Source organism: Psammomys obesus, unplaced genomic scaffold (genome assembly GCF_907164565.1).
Source record: "Psammomys obesus unplaced genomic scaffold, mPsaObe1.curated_primary_1811, whole genome shotgun sequence".
NCBI classification, from domain to species: domain Eukaryota; kingdom Metazoa; phylum Chordata; class Mammalia; order Rodentia; family Muridae; genus Psammomys; species Psammomys obesus.
In genome coordinates, this window is record NW_026596134.1 from 2,487,979 (window position 1) to 2,501,135 (window position 13,157).

Sequence of the window (13,157 nt, forward strand, 5' to 3'; positions counted from 1 at the left end):
ACCTACATTCCTGGGGCTAATTCCAGTTCATTATCCTCGTGTGACCCCCACCACCCCATATGCAGACTGGGTGCTATTCACTCTATAGGTGTATCAGGGAAGGACCTCCAAACTGAACATTAACTAGCTAAACTATGTGGTTTCATGAATGGGCAATGTGAATGAATATTTTCCGAGCTGTGGAGCGTCAGAACAACGGGAACTTGGTCCTCTAGGAGTCATGCTCCTGCTGTACCCACCAAGGTGTGTACACTCGCAGGGGGAATCCTGGGGGATCTGTGCTGCAGGAAGGGTTAAAGACAGTGTGGCGAGATTTACAGCGCAGAGCACAGCACCAGGAGGGAAAGCGAGCTCTCCTCCCATTTCTTAGAAGGAACTTGCCCAAGGTCATGTGACTGGAAAGGGACACCCTTAGCCATGCTAAATAAGCCATGTTGTGAGGGAAAGACCAATCACATCTAAAGCAGCAACTTGTAAGGGACAGACCCACCAGACTACAGGTTCAGAGGCCAGAGGGAACCACCAGATTCTGCACACAGACTGCACATCTTCACTTCAGGAACACTCAGCTGCTAATGTACATTGATTCCCCTACAGTCGTTGGACAGAAGCACTGTCCAGGCTTAGCTCCAAGGAAATTTTTTGGAAAACAGTGGTCAGGGAATTGTTTGTTTTTTTAAACGATAGCAAGTAAAAACATTACTCAGTTTAAAATAATAAAAACTGAATTATACAATACAAATGAAAAGTCAACAAACTGAAGCAATTTAAAATATTGGCATTTAGGCATGAGGAGATGGCTCAATGTGGTTAAGAGTACTGGCTGTTCTTCCAGAGGACCAAGGTTTAATTCCTAGCACCTGCACGGTGGCTCACAACTATCTGTAACTCCAGTTTCAGGGGATATGACACCTCTGGCCTCCATAGGTACCAGCCACAAATTTACCCATAATTAAAATTAATAAACATAAAATCTTAGCATTTACTCAACACCTCACATATGTAATCTATTCTCGAATAAGCTTGTAATATCAACCTTCTTCTGCAATTACTTTTCCCCCCTTTGGTCTTTTGAGACAGGGTTTCTCTGCGAAACAGCTCTGGCTGTCCTGGAACTCACTTTGTACATCAGCTCGGCCTCAAACTCACAGAGAGCCACGTGCCTCTGCCTCCTGAGGCCTGGAATTAAAGGTGTGCACTATCACCACCACCAGGACCTGGAATTACTTTTAGCACTACTTGAGGGGAAAAAATTGAAGTTCCACAGTTTCCATAGTAATGGACTGAGGTGTGTAGGAAGGGCTCTGCCTATGGAGCCACACAATGGAAGCAAGTTGTTTTTTGGTGCACTCTGATCTGCAAGTTCACCAACCTTCCTTCTCCTTACATGAAACTATTTCCATTCTTTCAGGACCTGACTTAAAATTGCTGTGCTTTGGGAGAGGTGAGAATCAATGAGCTAGATTATTCTGGTGTAAACTCCAGCTTAAGCCACTCACTGCTAGTGACAGGAACTTACCTTCCCAGTATCTCCAGTAATTCTGCTATGCCATTGTGATGCTCTGTCTCATAAATAAACCTGGAACATACAATGTGTCATCAGTGTCTGACCCTGCGCAAAAGCTTTAAAGACTACAGCATTAACAAGGAAACAAGGCTGTAGGAGGAGAGCTGGAGGAGTCTGCAGCACTGACACCTTCCAGGGACAGCTGCTCAGGTGTTTTCAGAAGCCACCAAGTCCTCAAAGCTCTGCGACTAGACATCTTGAGGGCAGATAGCCTGCGGATGGCTCAAACTCCCAATGTTTTATTCTGAGAAGTTTCAAGTAGCCAGAAAGCCAACCCCTGTGTTTTAAGCAGCAGATTGAGCAAAACTAGTCTGCACTGTTGTTTGCCTTGCCATGTTTGTGTCTATCCAGCCTTCCATCCTATCCATCCGCCAAGCCACCTTGTTTCTTGGCAGCGTTTCAACATAAGGTGTTATCTTACTCAAGTTTTAGAGCCCCATAGCAAGCACACTCCTCACCATGGCTAGACCACCATGCTGCAGGTTCCTATGAACAGAGCCTGCTTCTTCAACAGCTTCCTGCCTGCAGTCTCTGCCTATTATGCCCTACACAGGCGTCTAGAGAGCTCCAGAAGTGTGCACCCCACTCTCTTTGTCAGCTTGTCTCCCTCCAGACAGGGACAAGGACTTCCTGTGAATATGTTCCTGGTGCTAAGACCAAGCCTGGCATCTGCATGCTACTTAAAAACGTCTGGTGAATGAACTGGAGACAAGAATAGGGAACAGGAGAATGTCCACCCCCAGAGAAGTCCCATGGAAACCGAACCTAGCTGCTTGGCTGTTGGTGAGCTACAGCAGTGGGGCAGGAGGGCAAGGCCCTGGGTGTCAGAGAGCACCTTCCCTATAAGATGCTTACTGAACTTCTGGCTCAAATGCCAATGTCCTGAGTCAAACTGGCTAGTGACCTTAAGATGCAGAAGAGAGACGTATCCAGACATGAAGGAGCCTGAAGAACAGGTGGAGGCATCTCCATATTCTCAGATGGCCAGGCCTCCCCTCATGGCTCCTACTTGTACTAAGCCCTAAGGAGGCCTCTGACAGACTCATGAAGGTGGGGCAGCAGAGGGGGAAGAACAGGCTGTAAATCCAGGTGAGATAGCGTGGAGAGCCAGAGAGCATGTGGGCAGGCTCCCAGGCCATGGTAGCCAGACACAGAAACAGGCAGATGTATTTGTCATATGAAAGCATGGCTGTGAGGGTATTGCCAGAGAAATGGCTGTGGTTATCAGAATGTGTGTCCCACCTACTTCCTGCTGACCTCTTCCTACCCCGCCCTAAAGCTGGCACGTCAGTCTGCACGTGGCAGTGTAGGAAGTGGTTTACTGTGTAAAGCTCAACCTGACAATCTCCTCTTCTTCACATATCTTAGCTCAAGCATTTTAAGGACGCTATAGCTCTGTGGCCGGTGCAGCACCGGTGTACACAGCACTCTCACAGGGGACCCCAGGCCTTCTCAACCTTCCTGGTATTGTAGGAGTATGGGGGTCATTGTAAGCCGTGTGGCTTTCCACATCAGTACCATTTTATGAGCACTTCTTACTTCTAAGCACTTTCAACTGACCAGGTAAGAAAGAAAAAAGGGGACTAGCTCTGCCTCCCCAGGAGACACAGTCTGAGAAGCCAAGCAGACCATTCTGAGCAAGCTCCTCACTCTTCAGCGAAGGCCAGACACTGATCTGAATCTGGGCTGGAACTGCTGCTCAGAGCAGTCTCCTGATGACATGGCCTGCACTTAAGCAAAGAGGTGATGTACTTCCTTTCCCGAGGAGCTGAACTGTCCTGTGGCTTGCCTTGACAATAAGTGGCGAGGGTGGAAGTAAGTGGCACTAATTTTGGGCTAATCCCCGAGGAGATGGGCAGCTTCTCCTGATTCCCTCCTGGAGTCAGTTAGTGCTCACAGAAGAGGCAACTCTGCCTATGACTCTGGGAAGGCGGAAACAGGAGAATTAGTGTCAGTTCAAGGTTAGTTCAGGCTACAAACAAACAAACAAACAAACAAGAAAACAAAACAAAACCAACAAACCAAACCACAAGGCCCCAAGCATGAGCAGAGAGGCCGCACGAACAGAGATGCACAGCAGGGAGAGGCTACCCAGGGTACTTCTGCCCTAGACTACAGCAGTTCTGCTGAGCCTAGGTCAAGGTCAGAGCTGAGCGGAGCAACAGGTGCTGATTTAAGCCACAGCACTGGGTGGGGCAGGAAGAGAAGGCCTGACTGCTCTCTGGCCTGGCTACCCTCCAGTTTACCACTTGCCAAAGCCAGCGCTGGAGTCACTGTTTGCTCACACCAAGAAACTGACTCAATGAGAAGTTACAAGCTAGAATCTTAGCTTAATGGTTCAGTAAGTCGAACCAAGTTGTTCAGAAGTATATTTTCTTACAAGCTACAGGTGCAGGTTGAGAACCTGCTATGTAGAATGCTCTGGACCAGCAGTTTACAATGTCAGAGATCATTCAGCTTCACATCTGCATATGCATGAGATATCTCTTGGGATATGACCCAAGCTGAAACAAAATATTCAATTATTCTATTCAATTACTCTTTACACAGAGCTGAAAGGTATTGCTATACATCCCCCCGCCCAGACAGGGTTTCTCTGTGTAGCCTTAGCTGTCTTGGAACTTACTCTACAGAGCAGGCTGCCCTTGAAGTCAGAGACTTGCCTGGCTCTGCCTCCCAAGTACTGGGATTAAAGGTATCCACCTCCACCACCAAGCTACTATGCAATATTTTAATTTGACTAAAAAAAAATTTGTAAAAAAAAAAAAATGGAGACAGGTTGTCTTTATGCTGTCTAAGCTGGTTTGTAGCCACTAGGCTCAAATGATCCTTCTGCTGTAACCTCCTGAGTAGCTGGGGACTGCAGGCATGCGTCCCTGGCTAGGCCTCATTCTAACTATGGCCTGCCACATAAGTCAAGTGTGCAATTTTCCACTGTGGTGTCATGTTAATGCTTTACGCATTGAGATGTTTGAGCGTATGGACTTCCGGGTTGGGGACAGTGAACACGCACAGTACTGCATTTCCATGATCTGGGAAGGCCGCTTGCTCAGGAGCTTTCTGACCCGTCACATGAAATGATGATGGCAAAAAGATCCTGGCCCATCAGGGATTCTAAGCTATGTTTGCTTTTGAGTGTGTCTATCAAGATAATTATAGAAAAGATGACCTAAGGGAGGAAATACAAAATCACCACACCGCAGCACTTGCCCTTTAGTGAGACCAGAACTGAATCACGGGTACGTATCCTGAATAAGCAGCTGAGCACCTCTGAGGTCAAGGTGAGCTCTGAGGTAGGAGGCACTTCCACAGTGCAGGTGTGTATGGGACGTGTGGCTCTACTGTCTGCGCAAGAACACTAGTCCCGAAGAAATAAAACCTACAGGCAAAGCCTGGGGTTAAGCTGGACCCATTCCGTGCAGAGAATGACATCAGCTGAGTGGTGATCTCGTGAGGAAGCACAGCACCAAGAAATGAGAATCAGGAGCTGACTATGCAGGTGCTGACATCATTCTCTATGGTCAGGGCTGGCTTCCATTACAGAAACAGTACGTACTACAAGGAACCTGGAAAGTGCTCAAAGCCCCATGACCAAGGACCCAACATCACAACATGACATCAGGCAAAGGATACACCAGGCCTAGAAAGGCCAGGGGGTCTCTTGGGCTGCTCAGTCTCACTGTCTCAGCTCCCCTTTCTTGGCCATTTTCAGTCACTGTGGGGAAGCAAGGATCAGGCAGGCCAGTGTGCTGCCATGAATGGCTGAATACTCAGATCCCATCCCCACAGCTAGACTGAGTGAAACTTAATTTATTTGATATTAGATGGATATCACATTTCCATCACTACTAAGATTTGTTACTTTCAGATTCCTCTGGAATCAGATGTCTGAAAGCAGAAAGCCAACCCAAGAGGCCAACAATTATAGAATAGACTGCTCACTTTCCAGGTACTAGTGAGAAAGAGCTACACAACCAGTGAGTTATAGGCTAGCCAGGGCCACATAGTGAGACCATCCGTAAAAGAGCTACAGCATCCCACCAGCACCCACTCTGTATCACTGTGGGTTGCACACAAAGCCGGTGCTACCAAGGTTGCCCTCGGGGAGCAGGAGCCACGTCAGCTCATGTGGAATTCTTGGGGTAGGAGATTTGAGGGCTCAAGGCAAGGCCAGGCAGCAGGACAGCCTGGGATGACACATGGCTGCACGGCCTGGAAGTGGGCAGAACCTGGAAGAACAGATGCAGCCTGGGAAAGCTGCATGTGTTAGCCAGACAGTGGCAGTGGCATGAACCATGTGAATGCAGCCCTTGCCTGCTTGGACCTTTACGTAGGTGAAGCTGGCCTGAGCTGTGGCAAATCTTTCTGCCTCAGCCTCCCAATCCCTGGGATCATAGGCATGTGTCTACATGCTCACCTGTGACATTAGATCTCAAGTGTCATGAGGCTTGGTCATGAGAGACAGGAGACAGGGTGGGGTGTGGAAGAGGGAAAGGTGGGGGTGAGACATCAGGAGTCACAGCCATCAATGTACTTGGAGGCTTCTGATGTGTACTTTCTGAGCTGGGGGCTGACGGGACAGATCGTGGTCACTTTCTGGTCCTGAAGGCCCAGGAAAGCTGTTCTGCTCTGCCTGCTGCCGGGCTCTCTCTGTGCTTGGCTGGCCCTCACGCTGCTCATCTAACTCACAGATCTTCCCAGGCAAAGGCTGATCACTTCCTGCCCTCCTCCTCCTTCCTGTCATCCCTGAGACCGACCAGGAATAATAAGGTAGCAGGCCAGTGAATGAGGCAGCATCAACTCGTCCACAATTAGAACAACTGGACAATTCTATAGGAACCCAAGCAAGGGTAGGGTATGTGGTGAGCCATTGGTGAAGGAAGCAAGTGTGGACCGAAAGGAAGGGGGCAAGGAGGCACACTGGCACAGTGTGATGATGTGGTTGGGTCACTAGCACGCTGCTCAGTTTCCTGCCCCTATCCTTGATGTGACAGCATTGAGAGTGGGCAGCAACCACACGGGGACTTACCTATAAAATATATTATTTATTTGTTTCCTGATGTAAGCGCGCAGGCCTAAGAACTTCCCATAGATTCTGTGAAGGGTAGTTTTGAGAAAATCTCTCTCCCGAGGATCCTCGCTGTCAAAGAGCTCTAGAAGCTGTGAGAGAAAAACAGCACTCAGTGCAGTGGCCATTCTGTACTGAGCCTGCTGAGGAACCCCTTGCTGGAAACTTACCTGTAATACAAACTTCTGATCAATATATTTCTTTGCTATATTGGGCTGAAAATCAGGAGACTCTAAAAATCTTAGGAAAAATTCATAAACAAGCTAGGAGGGAAAAAAACAATGAGTCAAATTACATGGTACTTCATTAGGTGGATTAAGAACACCTCTGATTCTTTATTTGCTTGAAAACACTAGACTTAAAACAAAAACCACACATGCATTCAAAATTAATGCTGAACTCTGCGGTTTAGCATAATTATAGCTGCAGGTGGAATTCTTTTTATTTAGCGAAAACCACAGACTATTTTGTAAATGGCACATAGTGCTTTCCATGGTGCTTGCTGCTACACCTGGGACCATGACCAGGCTTGGGAGTTGAGTCTGCACTTTGTCACCTATATGTATCATAGGATTGCCTGGAAGAGGAACAAAAAAGCACAGACACTGAACTGCAACCACTGAGGTTTCCTTTGTAAGTGAACATAGCATAGTTGGTTGGACAGCAAGGATGGTCTGTTGTGAGCTATGTGGAAGCCAGATGCTGTGATTGTGGAACATTTGGTTCCTTCCCAGATTTCTCACTTCTTTTGTTCTCTTCCTCACCAAGGACATATGTAAATGTTCTTTTGCTTGTGCTGACCTCATAACCAGTGGACTGCAAATCTTGCAGGCATGTTGGGAAAAGTCGTCTGTTAGCGAGGAGCCTGGTATATACAGGGGCATAGGTTTCAAACCCAGGCTCTGAAAATGGGAACAGCCTAAACCTGTATTAGCTCTAAACCTGTATTGGCTAGTTTTGTGTGAACTTGGCACAAGTTGTAGTCATTGATTGGGCTGTAGACAAGCCTGTAGGGCATTTTCTTATGTTATTGATGTGGAAGAGCCATTGTGGGTGGTGCCATCCCTGGGCTTGTAGTCCTGGGTTCCATAAGAAAGCAGGCTGAACAAGCCATGGGGAGCAAGCCAGTAAGCAGCAGCCCTCCAAGGCTTCTGCGTTAGCTCCTGCCTCCAGGTTCCTGTCCTGCGCCTTCCTTTGATAATGAATAGTGATGTGGAAGCAAAAGCCAGATATACCCTTTCCTCCCCAACTTGCTTTGGCCATGGTGTCTCATCATAGCAACAGAAATCTGAACTAGGCCAAAATCTGAACTCAATGTGATCAGTAAAGTGGGTATCATCATAGAGGACACACAGGTAAGTCTACATCTTTGCAGCTTGTGTTACGGGTACATAAAATAAATCACTCACTCACTCACTCACTCACTCACTCACTCACTCTTCTCCCTCTTGTCCTTTTATACCCCCTCTGTTCTGCTAAAACATTTTCAGACCAGAGCTTCCTTTAGATGAGAAGTCCACTGGTGCACAGCTAGAAGCCCCGGCCGCCACACACATAGCACACACCATCCCATCTGAGTTGGTGCCAGGTCAAGTACCTGCAGATGAGGCCAGGCTGCTTCTAACGTTGGTTCATCTTCTTCTGGATCGAATTCTGCTCCCGTAGGATTGGAGGAGGGTGGCAAGGTTCGAAACATGTTAACTGCAAACTAAAACCCACATATTCCATGATCACAACAGGACACTTCAAATATTACCAAAAACATTACAAGAAACACTAAATAATCCTAGTGATAGATGCTTCCCATCCTAAGATGTACTCTTTCTTAAGATTTAAAAGCAGTGTGGGTCTCCAAAAGAAACAGGGTCAAATCTCTATCTTGAAATAGGCTTTGCGGGCAGTGGGCCACCAAGCTGACTGCTATGGTCACTCGGACTCTCAGCTGTTAAATGAACAAAGGCAGCTGATCCCAGTAGATCCTAAGAGGTTGGCATTGACTTGTGAGACTGTTCCATCCAGTGAGTGGGGGGAGAAAAAGCTAGGAAAAGACAAGATGACAAAGGCCACAGAAGAGACTAAAGAAGCGAGGACAATGAGAGAGCAGCAAAGGCTGCTGCCCAGGGCCACAGAACACGGGCAGAGAGCAACCCCTCTGGCAGCTGGAGATCACTTGGGAGACTGCTTGCTAGCACAGGGAAGAGGTGACAGCAGAGTCCGGCTGTGTGCCCAGGGGCTGGCTGAGCAGAGCCCTTTCTCTATCTAAACCTGCACAGAACACTTTGATTGGCCAGTGATGGAAACAGCAAAGTCTACTTTCTCTAAGTCATTAACTTACTTTTTTTTGGTGTATGTTTACACTTTTTGTGTGTAAGTTTAAATATGACCTATTATCTTATGACCACTATAAACCCACCAAATGCCAATTACAGCCCTGACTGACAAAAAGTTCTTATCCTACACTGTCAAATGCAAACGCCGAAATATCAGGCATAAACACAAATGCCACCTCCAGGACATCCTCCTGGGAGTCTGGCGAGCCTGGCGGCTGAGAGGCCTGCCCAGCAGGCAGACAGGTACTTCATAGTTCCCTGTTTTCCCTTCTTCCTAAGGGTTTATTTTCATCTTCTGTGTCTGAATATCTCACCTGCATGTCTGACATGATACTGCGTGCTTGCCTGGGCCTGTGGAAGCCAGAAGAGAGTGCTGGATGCCCTGGAATGGAAGTTACAGATGGTTGCAAGCCACTGTGCGGGTGCTGAGAACTGAAGCCATGTCCTCTGCAAGAACAGCCAGTGCTTCGAACAGCTGAGCAGCCTCTCAAGCCCTCCTTGTTTTGTTTGTAGACAGGCTCTCACTATATATTCTAGGCTGGACTGGAACTCAAAATGTAGCCCAGGTTAGCCTCAAGCTTGAAATCCTTCTTCCTGGCCTTCTGAGAGTCAGAAATATGTCACCACCAGCAGCTATTTCTTCTTTCTTTACTGTCAGCAATACCTACTTTGTAACCTGACATTTCTTATGATGTCACCAGCAATAAAAACTTGGAGCGGCTGTGTAGTTTCTATGAAGAAAGACATGAAGGTACAGAGAAAGTAGAGGAATGCAGAAAAGAAAAAGGCTGGAAATTCAGAAACAATGTAAAACCTGAAAGGAAGAGAAGTCCAGCTGCTAAGCCTCAGTAGTGCCCACAGAGCACTAAGTGTCAGCTTCTGCCTTCTGGGGACTGGAGCCCTCTGTGATGCAAAAAACGTGCACCAGGTCCCATGAGGCTTCCCAAACAAGGGAGGACAAGCAATGGCGACAAGCCGGTATGTACAGGATGTTTCTCAGTAGATGGGGGATCAGGACCAGGAGGGCTTCCTGAGGTAACATACTCATGAAGCTCAAGGATGAGACAAAGAAATAGGATGAGCCTAGCCACACATAGCCTGGTTGGGCCATGAGGTCCTCTCAGAGCCTGCCCAATGGTGGCAGAACTGATTCTGTCACCATCAGCCAATTCCCTGGGTTTCCTGTACCTTCCCAGGCTGTGAATGTACTGGGAGAAGGAAGTTAGAAAGAATTGAGTCTTGTCTGGAATGATTGTCCCCATTCTCAGATGGAGAAGAGCTAAAGGGCCTTAAAAATAATAGGAGACTGGCTCTGCTCTCTGGTGGGTACAAGCTGCAGGCTCAGGCAGGTGTCATCTCAGGAGCAGAGGAGGGCATCTGGATACCCGGGAGGGTCAGCATATGCAGAGGCTGGGGATCCAGGGGAAGATCTTTGTGATGCTGAAAGCTGCCCACAGGCAAGGATATGCCACATAGGAAGGACTACCACACTGCTGGCACCTATAGGCAGTGATGGAGCAAAAAAGCAAGTGGTCCCCTGCTTAGAGACAGTGAGAGGGGCCCCATGTTAAGCCCTTCACAGGTGATGCCTCAGGAGGAGATACAGATAAAATCCAGAACACAGCTTCAAGCAAGTTCAGTTTCAAAGATGACGAGGGTTATGTAACCCACTCCAGAAGTACTTAGGAGCAGAACTGTGGTGTCATGGACCCTGGAGAAAGGCAACAGCTGAGAAGGAAAATGGCAGCAGCGTCATTAGACACTGTTACCCAAGGAGTTCTCATGTAAGAAAACATGACATTTGAGCTCCCAGCCACTTTCTTTCTGCACCAAGATACACTGACAGTGCTCCTTCCCAGAAAAGTTCAGCAAAACTCTAAGGCTTAGTGGGGGAAAGTGACAGAGCTAAACATATAATGTGACAACCCAAATTATACTTGGGCTTCTAATCTGGTAGCATTTTTAATAGAAGACCATTTGTGGAAGGACAGGTTGGGAAAAGTGATGGTGCTGATGTCACTTCCATGCTACTGGGCCCTGTGGTGTTGGGAGTGATGGAACCGAGGCATTAGCAACATCGTCTATGACAGGGACGGAGGGCTGGAAGCCTGAGGCACTCTGTAGGGTGTGCCAGCTTGGCCATGATCTTGTAAATGGAATGCATACATTCAGAGGACATACGGAGATACAGATGCATGACAGGACCAAGTCACATATGGGAGGGTAGCACAGCCTTGTCAACAGCACCTTTCTGTGACCTCTTCTTATTTAGAGTCCTGACAGTAATGGGTATTCTGCCTGGGGCTCAACGTGCCATCTCTAAAAAGGGCAAACTTCTTCTTCACATCAGGCTGCTCTGAGGATCACACAATGTCTGCAGAAGCATTCTGTCAGTTGTCACTGTTCAGCATGTCCTAAATAGATGTTAAGGCAGGCTTGCAAGTGTCCATGTGTGTATGTAATCCGCAAAGCCCCCCCACGCCCTGATGGGGACCAACAATACCAGAAAGCGCCGGCACTCCCATTCTCACCAAGTCTCACCTGCAGACTGTTCTCACATTGTCGTATTCTCCGATTTAAAGATGAGACAAACCAGCCCGAGAAACCATGTTAAAAGAAGACTCTTCTACTTCAGCAGCCCTGTGTAGCCTTTCTGTACCTACAGTAGCCATTACCAATGGGTAGCTGGGATGTGAAGGACAGTCCCAAACAGAACAATGATTCTCATTCCAGAGACACTTCTGGTAAGACAGTTTTCATTTCTCAGCCCTGGCTTTTGTTTTTAACCACTGAGAGCTCCTGCTCCCCTCACTCCCATTCCCTCAGTCTTAGTGAACATGGTTTCTGTGGGGAGTCCAAGGGTCAAATGATGGCTCCTTCCAAACACTCTTCCCTCCCGTAGACTGCAATGGAATATCAGACTTCAAGAGACACATTTCTGAGAAGTTTGTTAAGCTGTCTTTAGTTTGTATGTGACATACCTGTAAAACACAGACTCAGATTGACCGACCGACACAGCTGGGCCGTAAGACACAAAAGCCAAAATAAAAAAAACTGACACCGAGTTACAAATTCTGGCTCGACTGTGTTCAGAGAAAGCACAGAAACTCATAAAGGCTCTACCCAACCTGCGGCGTGGTGGGACCTTCCTCACCTGAGGCAGTCATTTCCTACAGGGAAATTTATAAACTGAATTTATAATCTTTGTTGCGTGACATCAGGTGTCCTTCTCCATCTCCATCCTGGGGCTCACCGCCATTGGTACCCTGGCTGGTCAATGAACTCCAAGGATCTGCTGACCTCCCAGTACAGGAATCACGAATGTGTGCTGCTGTGTTGGGCTTTTTCAGGGATTCTGAGGATCAGAACTCGGGTCCTCATAATTGCATGGCAGGCATTTTACCTACTGAGCTATTTCCCCAGTCCTGAACGCAATCTTAAACATGATGAAACAAATCTTTGATAAACCTGGTGAACTTGGCTGGCTCTGCAGTAGGCCTCATAAACTTGCACAGAGCAGGTCCTCTGGAAAGCATACACCAGTACCTTACTAAGTGCAGTAATCACCGAAAACTGCCAAAGACAGGGCACCATTAGCTCTCAGCCGAAGTGCAGCTAACCCTCCCTGTGCCCCTCACTTAAGCTCCTGCAGGGTGCTGTCTCTGGACCGCACATCTCAAATGCACCTGTATGGGGTGGGGTGTGTGTGTGTGTGTGTGTGTGTGTGTGTGTGTGTGTGTGTGTGTGCGCGCGCGCGCGCCAGGTTCATGTCATTCATTCCCCTACCCCGGACTCCTGCAACATTCACTCAGTAATGGTCCAGGGGAGCAAGGCAGACCCTTGTTTTCCGTGATTCAACCTTCTGCACAACCAGAACCACTTCCAAACAGTGTAACTTCCCTCCAAATAGGTGCATATACATGGTATTTAAAACTCATACTTAAAAATCTTACATTTGTTGTAATAAATAAATAAAAATTTAAAAATCTTACATTTGAGTGCTTTTCAGTTTTACAATTTATTCAAATATGGTTGAATGTCTCTCATGCTTGCTACCAGAGTTGTGTGTGTATAATATATATATATTATAATATAATATATATTATATATATATAATATACATACACACACATACATATATATAATATATATATATATGAGCTATTCTGGGGTTAGGATACAGGTTTAAGCA

At 47.3% G+C, this 13,157-nt stretch overlaps 1 protein-coding gene across 9 annotated transcripts in view; it reads right to left on the reverse strand.

Annotated features, from left to right (window-relative positions):
• The window catches only part of Ppp2r5c (protein phosphatase 2 regulatory subunit B'gamma), a 129,264-nt gene that overhangs the window by 27,903 nt on the left and 88,204 nt on the right, over window positions 1-13,157 (reverse strand). For all 9 annotated transcript variants that reach the window (XM_055592720.1, XM_055592722.1, XM_055592727.1 and 6 more), the window contains 4 exons: window positions 8,233-8,343; window positions 6,806-6,898; window positions 6,597-6,727; window positions 1,520-1,579 (listed from right to left, as the gene is read on the reverse strand). In XM_055592720.1, coding sequence (XP_055448695.1) covers window positions 1,520-1,579; window positions 6,597-6,727; window positions 6,806-6,898; window positions 8,233-8,343 — 395 coding nt within the window. The remainder of the gene's footprint in view (window positions 1-1,519; window positions 1,580-6,596; window positions 6,728-6,805; window positions 6,899-8,232; window positions 8,344-13,157) is intronic.